At 47.0% G+C, this 15,244-nt stretch overlaps 1 protein-coding gene across 1 annotated transcript in view; it reads right to left on the bottom strand.

The window, feature by feature from the left end:
* The window catches only part of adgrb3 (adhesion G protein-coupled receptor B3), a 136,034-nt gene that overhangs the window by 62,386 nt on the left and 58,404 nt on the right, over positions 1-15,244 (bottom strand). The window contains 5 exon segments of the mRNA XM_049007523.1: positions 122-286; positions 8,368-8,452; positions 8,454-8,533; positions 8,933-9,097; positions 13,098-13,259. Coding sequence (XP_048863480.1) covers positions 122-286; positions 8,368-8,452; positions 8,454-8,533; positions 8,933-9,097; positions 13,098-13,259 — 657 coding nt within the window.

Below are 15,244 nucleotides of genomic sequence, written 5' to 3'. Positions count from 1 at the left end.
TGGGGTGGGCTATTTTGCGGGGTTTGGGGTGGGCTATTTCGTGGGGTTTGGGGTGGGCTATTTCGCGGGGTTTGGGGTGGGCTATTTCGTGGGGTTTAGTGGACTCATTGAAGCTGCTCACCTGGGCACCGCTGATCGCTGCACTTGAGGACCTCCTCCCCAGTGCCTTCGCACTGCTGTCCCGTCACGGCGGCTCCCTGACACAGCCGCACCCTCCTCTGCCAGCCTCCGTCGCAGGACTTTGAGCAGCCACTCCAGGGTCCCCAGGGGTTCCATTGGCCATTAGCTGCGGGTCATCACAAGCTCCAGAGTTAGAACACTCTCTGCAGAGTTAGCACACCCTCTGCAGTTAGCACACAATATGCAGGGTTAGCACACATTATGCAGGGTTAGCACACAATATGCAGGGTTAGCACTCTCTGCAGGGTTAGCACACATTATGTAGGGTTAGCACACACTCTGCAGGGTTAGCACACAATATGCAGGGTTAGCACACCCTCTGCAGTTAGCACACAATATGCAGGGTTAGCACACATTATGCAGGGTTAGCACACAATATGCAGGGTTAGCACTCTCTGCAGGGTTAGCACACATTATGTAGGGTTAGCACACACTCTGCAGGGTTAGCACACAATATGCAGGGTTAGCACACCCTCTGCAGTTAGCACACAATATGCAGGGTTAGCACTCTCTGCAGGGTTAGCACACATTATGTAGGGTTAGCACACCCTCTGCAGTTAACACACACTCTGCAGGGTTAGCACACATTATGCAGGGTTAGCACACCCTCTGCAGTTAGCACACAATATGCAGGGTTAGCACTCTCTGCAGGGTTAGCACACGCTCTGTGGTTAGCACATGCTGCAGAGTTACAGACTAAGTACTAGACATCCATATTTTTAGGGCTAAATCTGGTCGGCTCATTATGGCCTTTATTTAGATAAAAAAAATAGTTGTTGAAAATTGGGCTGCATTTAATCTGTCTGTTTTGGTCCGCATTTATCCAAAGACGGATGTCTTCTTTGGACCATGTATAGCCCTAATAGGAATGAGGAATCGTCACGGTGAGTGCTGTGTTATGGATACCTCACCCAAATCCTGCACGTTATTGAATATAATCAATTTTATTAGTTATTTCGTGAGGTACAGTGTGCGACTTCAGTCCAGGCACTAGTGGCCACCTGCGTGTTTTATGATCTTATCTTGGGAAATCGTACATTTTTGCTGTAATTCCTCACTCTGGCTTGTCAGCTCCCCCACTTCTCCCCCACATCTTTGCGTTCCAGATGCATCAGGTATGAACCAGGTTTGTATGCATGCTGTTCTGAGGCTTCATGGCACCCATGGTGCTCACACACTCACACACAAGCTGATGAGTGTAACTGCGATCGGTTACTCAGAAATGCAAAGACAGAACTGTTACAAGTGGACGGCAATAGTGGAAGGACAGACACTCCGAGGGCGACCTACTCAACGGGGTTAATTAGAATCTATCATTCTAAATTAGCACTTATAGCACATAAACGTGTGTTTGGCTGAAGTTTAGTTGAGCTAAGCAGTGTACGTCAGCAGCTGATGCTAGCACAACGCGAAACTGGATTTGGCGACGTCTTACACTGGACCTGAGCACAGGCAGGCGCTGTTTTGTTTGTGGTCCTGTTTCTACAGTACATACATGCTAAAAAATTGAGAGGAAAGTGTTTTAAAAATGGTTCTAAATCAAAGCTTATTTGCTCGTCATTTCGCTTCCATCTGTGTCGTCGTACGTGTTATATGCTGCTCACTATAGTATTGGACCATTGATAGTATTGAACCATCGATTGTATTGTGTAATAATCAGTATTCAGCAAAGGTGAATTAAATGTTTGTCTTTGTCATTGCAGCTGCTGTGGAAGCGCGGACCGCAGTGCCCCCAGCTATGATGCGTGATGCAGCGCGGCGGGCAGGCCACCTGAAGCACGCTCCTGGGTCTCCTGCCGGTGGAGGGTGCATACCTCACCATAATTAAAGGACGTTTTTTAATCCAGTTTGTGGTTCCATTCAATAACATGACCTTGAGATGTCCAATAAATAAACATTTTATTGCTTCTTTATTCTCAGTTTGATTTATTTGTTTTATTATTATTTTGTGAGTTTTATATTTTTATTATTATTATTATTATTATACTGAATATAATATGAAAATATATAAATACAATTTTCATATATTACAATAATAAAAATTTGCGGTTAACTATGCAACTTAGACCGTAGTAAAGATGTCTTTTTAAGGACTCGAAATAGGCAGCTTTTTACCTTTCACTTCTCAACAAAATCTCAAGATTTTTGAGTTGTCTGAGAATGTCGTCTTTTCAAGATCTTTTGAACAACTTTTTGCTGGGTTTGCATACATGCTCTGCAGGGTTAGCACATGCTGCAGGGGTAGCATACATGCTTTGTGGGGTTAGCACATGCTGCGGGGTTAGCATACATGCTGTGTAGGGTTAGCATACATGCTTTGTGGGGTTAGCATACATGCTGTGTGGGGTTAGCATACATGCTTTGTGGGGTTAGCATACATGCTGTGTGGGGTTAGCATACATGCTCTGTGGGGTTAGTACATGCTGCGGGGTTAGCATACATGCTGCGTGGGGTTAGCATACATGCTGTGTGGGGTTAGCATGCATGCTGTATGGGGTTAGCATACATGCTGCGTGGGGTTAGCATGCATGCTGTATGGGGTTAGCATACATGCTGTGTGGGGTTAGCATACATGCTGTGTGGGGTTAGCATACATGCTGTTTGGGGTTAGCATGCATGCTGTGTGGGGTTAGCATGCATGCTGTATGGGGTTAGCATACATGCTGCTTGGGGTTAGCATACATGCTGTGTGGGGTTAGCATGCATGCTGTGTGGGGTTAGCATACATGCTGTGTGGGGTTAGCATGCATGCTGTGTGGGGTTAGCATGCATGCTGTATGGGGTTAGCACATGCTGCGGGGTTAGCATACATGCTGCGTGGGGTTAGCATGCATGCTGTGTGGGGTTAGCATGCATGCTGTGTGGGGTTAGCATGCATGCTGTTTGGGGTTAGCATGCATGCTGTGTGGGGTTAGCATACATGCTGTTTGGGGTTAGCATGCATGCTGTGTGGGGTTAGCATACATGCTGCGTGGGGTTAGCATACATGCTGTTTGGGGTTAGCATGCATGCTGTGTGGGGTTAGCATGCATGCTATATGGGGTTAGCATACATGCTGTTTGGGGTTAGCATGCATGCTGTGTGGGGTTAGCATGCATGCTGTATGGGGTTAGCACACGCACTGAGATTAGCACACACACTGAGGTTAGCACACGCTCACTGCACACTGGCTGACGGCTTCCTGTGAGTGATGCGAGAGGAGCTTATCTGCCGTGCCCTGAGGTCTGACACCCATGTCTTTATTGCTAAGAGTCGACTCGCTGGCTACTGCAATACGGCTCTTCACACAGCCAATATTAAAACTGGTTTTACGAGTGCTTAAGAATGACGGCATGTTTTATGGCCTTTTAACGAACACCATAAAAGTTTGCATTACAAAAAGCAGATGTTCTGTAAATCAGGGGTCTTTGTGATAAGGTGAATGTGGGGGGGGGGGGCGGGGGTCATCTCCCTGCAGGGGGTTTATGAAGCGTCATTTTGCTATACAAGGAAGGAAATGTGTGTCCACCACTTGGAGTGGCAAGGAAGTATAATGTATTAGAACATCTACCACAGCAGAAGATCAGAGGGGACAGCAAAGGAGGCTAAACAAAGAGACCCAGCAGAAAGTATCGGATTTAGCAATTGATGCACTGGGACATTTTCCAGGGAATTTTCACATTATCCCTTAATAGCCAGACATCCAGCCATGCCCTCTACAACATAAAGGCTGTTTTTTCCTACATCCTCACCTAATTGGCTCCCCCCACACACACACGTTGGCTAGGAAGCTCTGTTCACATTTATTTTGAGAAGCACGTTATATTTATAGAAGCGGTCTGTTACATTTTTATTCTGCTGATAATACTCCATACAGATAAGCGAGCATCTGCATTTTTAAACGGTTTGCGGAGTGGAGCGGTAAGCGTGATTTTAGATTCTCTGTCGGTTACCCAAAGACAACTTCTGTAAATACATCACTATGAACTGGAGGATGCTCACAGTTTAGTGCAGAAACCGCCCCTGTAAATACATCACTATGAACTGGAGGATGCTCACAGCTTACTGCAGAAACCACAGCTGTAAATACATCACTATGAACTGGAGGATGCTCACAGCTTAGTGCAGAAACCACCGCTGTAAATACATCACTATGAACTGGAGGATGCTCACAGCTTAGTGCACAAACCGCCACTGTAAATACATCACTATGAACTGGAGGATGCTCACAGCTTAGTGCAGAAACCGCCGCTGTAAATACATCACTATGAACTGGAGGATGCTCACAGCTTAGTGCAGAAACCGCCGCTGTAAATACATCACTATGAACTGGAGGATGCTCACAGCTTAGTGCAGAAACCGCCGCTGTAAATACATCACTATGAACTAGAGGATGCTCACAGCTTAGTGCAGAAACCGCCGCTGTAAATACATCACTATGAACTGGAGGATGCTCACAGCTTAGTGCAGAAACCGCCGCTGTAAATACATCACTATGAACTGTAGGATGCTCACAGCTTAGTGCAGAAACCGCCGCTGTAAATACATCACTATGAACTGGAGGATGCTCACAGTTTAGTGCAGAAACAGCCGCTGTACATACATCACTATGAACTGGAGGATGCTCACAGCTTAATGCAGAAACCGCCGCTGTAAATACATCACTATGGACTGGAGGATGCTCACAGCTTAGTGCAGAAACCGCCACTGTAAATACATCACTATGAACTGGAGGATGCTCACAGCTTAATGCAGAAACCGCCGCTGTAAATACATCACTATGGACTGGAGAATGCTCACAGCTTAATGCAGAAACCGCCGCTGTAAATACATCACTATAGACTGGAGAATGCTCACAGCTTAGTGCAGAAACCGCCGCTGTAAATACATCACTATGAACTGGAGGATGCTCACAGCTTAGTGCAGAAACCGCCGCTGTAAATACATCACTATGAACTGGAGGATGCTCACACCTTAGTACACAAACCGCCGCTGTAAATACATCACTATGAACTGGAGGATGCTCACAGCTTAGTGCAGAAACCGCCGCCGTAAATACATCACTATGAACTGGAGGATGCTCACAGTTTAGTGCACAAAACGCCGCCGTAAATACATCACTATGGACTGGAGAATGCTCACAGCTTAGTGCACAAAACGCCGCTGTAAATACATCACTATGGACTGGAGGATGCTCACAGCTTAGTGCAGAAACCGTCACTGTAAATACATCACTATGAACTGGAGGATGCTCACAGCTTAGTGCAGAAACCGCCGCTGTAAATACATCACTATGAATTGGAGGATGCTCACAGCTTAGTGCAGAAACCGCCGCTGTAAATACATCACTATGAACTGGAGGATGCTCACAGCTTAGTGCAGAAACCGCCGCTGTAAATACATCACTATGAACTGGAGGATGCTCACAGCTTAGTGCAGAAACCGCCGCTGTAAATACATCACTATGAACTGGAGGATGCTCACAGCTTAGTGCAGAAACCGCCGCTGTAAATACATCACTATGAACTGGAGGATGCTCACAGCTTAGTGCAGAAACCGCCGCTGTAAATACATCACTATGAACTGGAGGATGCTCACAGCTTAGTGCAGAAACCGCCGCTGTAAATACATCACTATGAACTGGAGGATGCTCACAGCTTAGTGCAGAAACCGCCGCTGTAAATACATCACTATGAACTGGAGGATGCTCACAGCTTAGTGCAGAAACCGCCGCTGTAAATACATCACTATGAACTGGAAGATGCTCACACCTTAGTACACAAACCGCCGCTGTAAATACATCACTATGAACTGGAGGATGCTCACAGCTTAGTGCAGAAACCGCCGCCGTAAATACATCACTATGAACTGGAGGATGCTCACAGCTTAGTGCACAAAACGCCGCCGTAAATACATCACTATGGACTGGAGAATGCTCACAGCTTAGTGCACAAAACGCCGCTGTAAATACATCACTATGGACTGGAGGATGCTCACAGCTTAGTGCAGAAACCGTCACTGTAAATACATCACTATGGACTGGAGGATGCTCACAGCTTAGTGCAGAAACCGCCGCTGTAAATACATCACTATGAACTGGAGGATGCTCACAGCTTAGTGCAGAAACCGCCGCTGTAAATACATCACTATGAACTGGAAGATGCTCACACCTTAGTACACAAACCGCCGCTGTAAATACATCACTATGAACTGGAGGATGCTCACAGCTTAGTGCAGAAACCGCCGCCGTAAATACATCACTATGAACTGGAGGATGCTCACAGCTTAGTGCACAAAACGCCGCCGTAAATACATCACTATGGACTGGAGAATGCTCACAGCTTAGTGCACAAAACGCCGCTGTAAATACATCACTATGGACTGGAGGATGCTCACAGCTTAGTGCAGAAACCGTCACTGTAAATACATTACTATGAACTGGAGGATGCTCACAGCTTAGTGCAGAAACCGCCACTGTAAATACATCACTATGAATAGGAGGATGCTCACAGCTTGGTGCAGAAACCGCCGCTGTAAATACATCACTATGAACTGGAGGATGCTCACAGCTTAATGCAGAAACCGCCGCTGTAAATACATCACTATGAACTGGAGGATGCTCACAGCTTAGTGCAGAAACCGCCGCTGTAAATACATCACTATGAACTGGAGGATGCTCACAGCTTAGTGCAGAAACCGCCGCTGTAAATACATCACTATGAACTGGAGGATGCTCACAGCTTAGTGCAGAAACCGCCGCTGTAAATACATCACTATGAACTGGAGGATGCTCACAGCTTAGTGCAGAAACCGCCGCTGTAAATACATCACTATGAACTGGAGGATGCTCACAGCTTAGTGCAGAAACCGCCGCTGTAAATACATCACTATGAACTGGAGGATGCTCACAGCTTAGTGCAGAAACCGCCGCTGTAAATACATCACTATGAACTGGAGGATGCTCACAGCTTAGTGCAGAAACCGCCGCTGTAAATACATCACTATGAACTGGAGGATGCTCACAGCTTAGTGCAGAAACCGCCGCTGTAAATACATCACTATGAACTGGAGGATGCTCACAGCTTAGTGCAGAAACCGCCGCTGTAAATACATCACTATGAACTGGAGGATGCTCACAGCTTAGTGCAGAAACCGCCGCTGTAAATACATCACTATGAACTGGAGGATGCTCACAGCTTAGTGCAGAAACCGCCCCTGTAAAAACATCACTATGAACTGGAGGATGCTCACAGCTTAGTGCAGAAACCGCCCCTGTAAATACATCACTATGACCTGGAGGATGCTCACAGCTTAGTGCAGAGACCGCCGCTGTAAATACATCACTATGGACTGGAGGATGCTCACAGCTTAGTGCAGAGACCGCCGCTGTAAATACATCACTATGAACTGGAGGATGCTCACAGCTTAGTGCAGAAACCGCCGCTGTAAATACATCACTATGAACTGGAGGATGCTCACAGCTTAGTGCAGAAACCGCCGCTGTAAATACATCACTATGAACTGGAGGATGCTCACAGCTTAGTGCAGAAACCGCCGCTGTAAATACATCACTATGAACTGGAGGATGCTCACAGCTTAGTGCTGAAACCGCCGCTGTAAATACATCACTATGAACTGGAGGATGCTCACAGCTTAGTGCAGAAACCTCCGCTGTAAATACATCACTATGAACTGGAGGATGCTCACAGCTTAGTGCAGAAACCGCCGCTGTAAATACATCACTATGAACTGGAGGATGCTCACAGCTTAGTGCTGAAACCGCCGCTGTAAATACATCACTATGAACTGGAGGATGCTCACAGCTTAGTGCAGAAACCTCCGCTGTAAATACATCACTATGAACTGGAGGATGCTCACAGCTTAGTGCAGAAACCGCCGCTGTAAATACATCACTATGAACTGGAGGATGCTCACAGCTTAGTGCAGAAACCCAGCCTGAAATATTGTTCAGAGATATTTAATGCACTTTCTTATCTGGTCGCCTCCAACTCAGGTGTGAGACTCTGTAGGGTGTAAAATCGGTCCCCAGAGTGTCACAGAGTAAACAGCAGTCTGGGTTTTCATCAAGGGCTCTCAGCTCATACATAATTGATAACACAGATACAGAATGATCTGCTTAATTGGAAGAATATGATAAGTGATTGTAATAGCGCCCCCTGGTGGTGTGTGTGCTCATTGCGGGCCCACCTGTGCAGTCCGGGTTAAAGCACTCCCTGCTCTCGGCCCAGTGGCCCCGGCACTCAGAGCCTCCGTGTGCTGCGGCCGAGCACTGCCCGCGTCCTCTGCTGCGTCCCGTTGGCGCAGGTGACCGAGCAGTCACTCCACTGGCTCCACTCTTGCCACTGCCCGTCCACTGTGGGGGGTAGGGTGGGGGGGGGGGGGGGGAGTAGAGGAGAGAGAAAGTAGAGAGAGGCAAGGTTGGCTTCTGTAGGGCCAGTGAACAGAGGGTGGGTCTCTAATAGGGCCTTATCTGCCTTATGCGATGAGCTCATCACTATACACAGTGTGCTTGTCACAAATCTGGCCTGGACTCATTAGACAGGGGCCATTTACGGGACCACATGAGCTGTGGATCTGCTCCACATCTGCCAGGCTGGGAAAGACCATCGATCCTCTTGATGTGAGATAGCACACAGCTTCTCTCTCTGTTTCCGCCAAAATGTCCTCCAGTTCTCCTTTCCTTAAGCATTACTAATATGCACAAAAATTTAGGACAAAATTTGGGCCATGGGAGAGTGCAGAGGGAGCGTACCTGGACAGAGGGCGATGTTGCAGAGCCGGGTCTGGGTCTCCGGTCCGTCACATGGTCTGCCCCCGTGCAGGGGGGGCTCACACGTGCGTGTTCTCGTACGCTGGCCTCGGCCACACGTGAAGGAGCACAGGCTCCAGGGTGACCACTCGTCCCACACACCATGCACTGTGGACAGAGGGCAGGGGTCAGAGCGCCCCCCAGGGGCCACGGACAGTATGACGGAGGGGGAGTGTGCACTGCGGACAGAGGGCAGGGGTCAGAGCGCCCCCCAGGGGCCACGGACAGTATGACGAAGGGGGAGTGTGCACTGCGGACAGAGGGCAGGGGTCAGAGCGCCCCCCAGGGGCCACGGACAGTATGACGGAGGGGGAGTGTGCACTGCAGACAGAGGGCAGGGGTCAGAGCGCCCCCCAGGGGCCACGGACAGTATGACGGAGGGGGAGTGTGCACTGCGGACAGAGGGCAGGGGTCAGAGCGCCCCCCAGGGGCCACGGACAGTATGACGAAGGGGAAGTGTAGCGTGGGAATGTGAAGGAGGGGCTCCGTGGCCAGCCTGAGCATTATGGGAAGGTTAAGGAAGGATGTGTAAGACCCGTCAGGTGGGGTGTAATCACTTACGGGGCCATTAGAGGGCAACACAGCGTGTTTCACTGGTGTTCAGCCCCCAACACTGTCGCTAACAGGAGCTAACACTGCACCCCAGCTTATTCGCTTGTCTCCTGAAATTCCAGGGGCCTCGTTTTGATCTCTCACCACACTGCTTTAGAACATCCTTCTCCTCGACACTAACTGAAATGCAATCTCTTTCACACCACTGGCAGGGGGTGAGTGTGCACCTTTAGTGCATGAACAGAGAGCTCCTTTTGCCCGCGCACGAGGGCACCATCACGCTCGCGTGCATGACGGCAGTAACACGGCCTGTTAAGATCTGAACCCGGTCAATTTGGCTGAATTGATGCTGAAGAAAGGAATTTGCTGTAAATCTCGCAAAGACAGAGACAACCGTAAAAAGGGAAAGTTAAAGTTACAATATTAGCTAAAAAAAATGAGTTACCCTGTGTGACCTGACGATAATATGGAGCAGCTTCCACGAAGGTAAGCAGACCGAACAACCTATAAACATCCACTTTAAAAATCTCATACTAAAAGTAAATGCCATAAATGAATTTACCGGAAGATCTGAGAAATTGTATGCATGCCCTATGGATACTTTATGTTTCAGACACAAAGTACGCATTCCTGAGAGGTTTCGGTATGTAAAAGATCACAGAATTAGTTAAGCAAACGGTTTTAGGGAGCCGCAGTGTGGTATACCTACGTGTGGCCAGGTTACCGAGGAGGGAATCTGCCCTCTTTTACCGCAGTAAGCACCCCGTTTAGGCTAAATAAACACACCGCCACTCCGCTGGGTGGGCTGGCCCTAGATGGCACAGATAATCGATGACACCTTGCAGAAGGAAGGACGTCGTCACTGTGTCTTACAGCCTCACTTTCGCCAGCTTCCGCAAAACCTCCTGCGACACCCTACATGTACGGTGCTCGAATAAAGGAATCGACTAAAGAGCAAAATTTATTGTGCCAAACGCAGCAGCAAACCTAGACAAAGTGTTGGCTCCTTTGTTAAATGTGGATTATAAAATGTAACAAGAGAGACGCAATTCACTCGGTGCACTACAATTTTTTACATTTTAAGGAATCCCTGAATTCACCATTCACATGGGGGACTACCAGTCCACCAGGGGGAGCTAGAGTTCTCTCTGAGGTGACTAAGATGTGACTTAAGGGGCAAATGACCCTAATAGGCTGCCTCACATTAGCCAATAGCATTTCTGAGTGGGAAGAGGGTCTCAGGTCCCTACCTCAGATATCCAAGTTGCTTCTGTTGTCATTTTTAACTTGTAGTAGGTTCAGCTACTTGCAAGCCAGTTTGTGGTTTAAAAAACTACAGTGTCTTTCATCCCCTTCATTTTTCCCATCATTTATCAGAAACAAGTTTCACTAAAGGAGTGCAGGACTTTGGTTTAGCAGACTTTTACTGCCTGTAGAAAGACCCGTGGGATCGACCATTTTCTCTGATGTACAGTCTGCTGAAAGATAAATTTAGCTACTTGGAACATTCCGCTTTACCAAACAACGGCATGCCGGTCTGTTCGCTCCTGGGAATCATGTCTGAGATGACAGCTTCCCATGTTGTCAATGTAACAGCGCTTGCAGGAATCGTGCAAGGAGACCTATAGATGCGTAAATGAAATGGCTGAGATGACCTCTCTCTAATGCGCCAAGCCTTAGCCGCTGTCCTCGCCGGAATTTTCTGTCCTAAGCAGAGCGGGAATAAGATTATTGTATCATTATGTATGATAACTAAAAGGATGTGCTTGTCATTTCAAATTTAGTTTGTAAAGTGACAACCACATGTAGACGTCGGTGGAAAATTCCGTGCCAGTCCATGTTCGTACAGCTGAGTGAGGGTGAGGGGTCTTACAGCCTGTGGTCTCAGGTCCATCTGAGAACCAGTGGTCTATGGCTCAGACCATGGCAGTGAAGGAGGGAAGCTAGAAAGTGCATCCATCTAAGCTTCCTGATCTCTGCTTTCCATGCAGGAGCCTATTCGGGGCTTTAGTCACATTAAACATACTGCGGGACTGGCGGCTATTCAGAAGCCGTCTAAAAACTGTTTAGCTCAAAGAACCTTAGAATAAATATGCAAATGTGCAGTAAATATGCAGTCATTGGGTAACACTGTCGTTTTACACTGACACCTTTGCAAACAAGCCACTTGATTTTGGGGTTAAATTTAAGGCAAACGATCTCACACAGGGTTTGAGATGCTGTGGGATTCAGTTTAGGGCAAACGTGATCTCACACAGGGTTTGAGATGCTGTGAGATTCAGTTTAGGGCAAAAGTGATCTCACACAGAGTTTGAGATGCTGTGGGATTCAGTTTATGGCAAAAGTGATCTCACACAGAGTTTGAGATGCTGTGGGATTCAGTTTATGGCAAAAGTGATCTCACACAGGGTTTGAGATGCTGTGGGATTGAGTTCTTAGAACACTGATTGTGGTTGTAAAACATGCTAAATGACACGGATTGTGGCTTAATGGGTGGGAAATACTGAGGATTCTAAAACTGCATGGCCTGTGGCACTGTGTGTCCTTACAGTTCAGCTCACAGCACCTTTGGGGTTTCTAAAGCACGAGGTGTTATTGAAGAAGGTTCTGGAACATGATCATACATCGCAATAATGGCATCCTTTCTAAACAGGCAAGAGACGGATGGATCTGTAACCGAAATGCTCTATAAAGAAAAAAAACAAAAAGATGTTCCTGAAGGGTTATGCTGCTGTACACATGAAGATGATGCTCAGTCTCAGTTTTGACAATAATATATTCAGAGTCTTTTTGTGAGTCCCTTCGGCAGGTGTATATATATATATATATATATATAAATATATATATATATATACACACACACACACACACACACACACACACACACACACACACACAAACATACACATTCCAGGCAATCTAAAGTGCAGCAGTGTGCAGGATTGCTGATCTACGCATTACGCAAGACGACGGGTCACTTCTGTAATATGGAAGAAGCCGGAATTTGGGGGAAACAACAGGGAATTCTGCTACAGCGAAGGTCGAGGCAGACATGGCTGAGCGGTGCTGCCGTTCCAGAACGTAAATGACATGGGCGAAGCTGCAGCTTTAAAAATGACTCTTGGACAGATGAAGAGGATCATCTGTTGGGGAAGATGTTGGGGAGTCAGGATCAGGGTTGGAGACCGACAGGAGCAGATGGATGGGAGATAGAAGCACATCTTAACAATAGTACTTCTACAGCTATTTGTCAAAATTAATAATAACAACAACAACAATAGCAATAATAATAATAATAATAATAATAATAATAATAATAATAAAAGTAACATTAACACACATCCATACTAAGGAAAACAAAGCACAGGAACTAGAGTTTCTGCAAAAGAAGGTATAGCCATTAAATCAGGCAGCAGCAAGTGAGGATCAGAGGTGAGGATCAGAGGTGAGGATCAGAGGTGAGGATCAGAGGTGAGGATCACAGGTGAATGGATGTGTTCTCCTGAGAGATTGGCAGATGACGGCGTGCTTAGCGAGCGTCTGCTGCTAACACTACCTGGACAGGGAGCTGTGTTATTGCACAACCTCGACTCTCTTAACGGGCCGCCGCAGTGTGTTCCGTAAGCTGAGAGACACGATCTTGTTCGCACCTGCGACCCTTGACCACATGTTACGGAGCAAGTGCTCCACTGGGACCACTCCTCAGCACCAGGGTCACCTGTGTGGGAGAAGGGTGACACCAGTTAAATGCAGGACCACGGTCACATGACAGCCCAGGGGTGGGGCTACTTCTACCAGGGGAAGGGGGAGGGAAATGTTTCTTAAAGGGCCGGGATGCCCTGATATGGTTCAATGGCTATTTTATTTTGAGCATTTTATGTGATCTTTGAACTGTGTACACCCCTGTGCTCTAACTGACCCAGCTAAGTCTATAAATTTCCATGGTCTGGTGAAATCCAAGGTCCCTCGTTTAAGGATTTTGTAAATTCAGTTGTACAGTTTTACAGTTAGCTTCCACTGGCTGCACACAGCTGCACACTGCAAACCTCAGAAGTAGAGAGTGGCGACACTGCGATTCGCATCCGATCGACAAACGGAAGCATCTACAATTATTAACAAGAGGGTTCAACACGAAAGTGAATGAGGTACAATTAAGCCCCCCCCCCCTTTAATATAGGAAGATCGTTTTCCTAATTTTGTCTCGACCGTCTAACCTTCTCACTGTCATCTAATCTTTTTTCCTCGATTAATTCCACCTATAGGACCATGACAAAGCTTAAATTATAGATACAGGCTAGTGTTCAAAGATCACGTAAAAAGGAGAATCAGACTAAGGATCAGCGCTTACGGGCTGAGCTGAGGGCTCGGGTGCAAGATCTAAGGTGGCTCTTAAGGGACAATCTATAATCAGCATTCATTATAAAATGCTGCATTAAAAAAAACTGTACTTCAAAATAACTCATGCAAGCCATCAAACAAGAAATTAAATCATAGAACTTAAAGATAACATGTAGATAACATGCAACATGACATAATAGTTAAATAAAAAAGTTAGTTTATGAAAGATGCGTGGGATATTTTCCAGGTGTAATCTTCCCGACCTGTGTGAAGTACATATGGTGCAGTGGGAGCGAGTGCGGTTTGCGGAGGAAGGATCGAATGGCACCTGCTGTGTGTGTCGCTCTAACGCCAGTTATACATACAGTACGTACCGCGGTCGTTCTCTTGCAGAGCTTAGCAGCACTTGGGCGTGTGAAACTCTCTCTCTCGCCCGGCAAAAGCGATACATGTTGTGCTTTTGGACAATTAAGTTTGAGCTGGAAAAGGCCGTTGTGTTTCCAAGAATTACATAAAGAAAGCAACTTGTTAAATGATACGTCTTAAAAGCACAACAGTATATGCATGTTGCTTATAATAATATGAATGTGTCGGTATAATAAGAATTTAGAGATTTTTGTGTGCCTAACTTCCTTAGGTCCTTGAGTTACTCAGTGTGTTTAAATAAGTGATTCGACATTAATGTGAGGAAGTCTGGAATCACCGGGACCTTCTGCTGACCTTGACTTTGACATCCAGGATGGCCTATAAATGCAGGAACATGCATGTTGATGCACACTGGCGGTGTGTCAGTCAGCCTCGCCGTTACCCTAAATGCACCCAGTCAGGAGTAGCTGCACATGCTGCCGTCAGTGAAATTCCTTAATAGCATGACGTCATTAAATGCGGCGGCACTTTTCCAGTTCAGCCGCCGGGAAGCTGAAAACGGGCGAGGGTCGCGGGCCAGTGTGGGATTTCAGGGCGGTGCCGTGAAAAATAGACCTTCTCCTGCCATCCGAGCCGACCTGAGCGTGAAAATCTACATCCGGCCTCATGAATAAGTGCGATTTCATGCTGTAAGGCGTCCGGGGAGACGAATGTGTCAGCAGATCCGTCTCTCCCTCAGACCGGCTATGCCGGCGCTTTGTGTGTGTGGTGGATGAGGAGGAACCGTCTGCAGCCGTTTTACACTGACAAACAATATCCAAACCCGAACGCCATGCCCTGCAGCACAGACGCGGTTAAACAAAAGGGAAGGAAATGAATGACTGGACAAATATTTGGTGACTACGGAGTGCAGAGCCATTCGGGCTTATTTCCTGTGCAGGTCATTACCAGCAGTCACCAAACATTTCTAAGTACAGAAAAATGCTGCTACTCCGCATT

The sequence above is a fragment of the Brienomyrus brachyistius genome, chromosome 3, assembly GCF_023856365.1.
Source record: "Brienomyrus brachyistius isolate T26 chromosome 3, BBRACH_0.4, whole genome shotgun sequence".
NCBI classification, from domain to species: domain Eukaryota; kingdom Metazoa; phylum Chordata; class Actinopteri; order Osteoglossiformes; family Mormyridae; genus Brienomyrus; species Brienomyrus brachyistius.
Note: the sequence above shows the minus strand (reverse complement) of the source record. Positions and strands in the feature narration are given on the sequence as shown.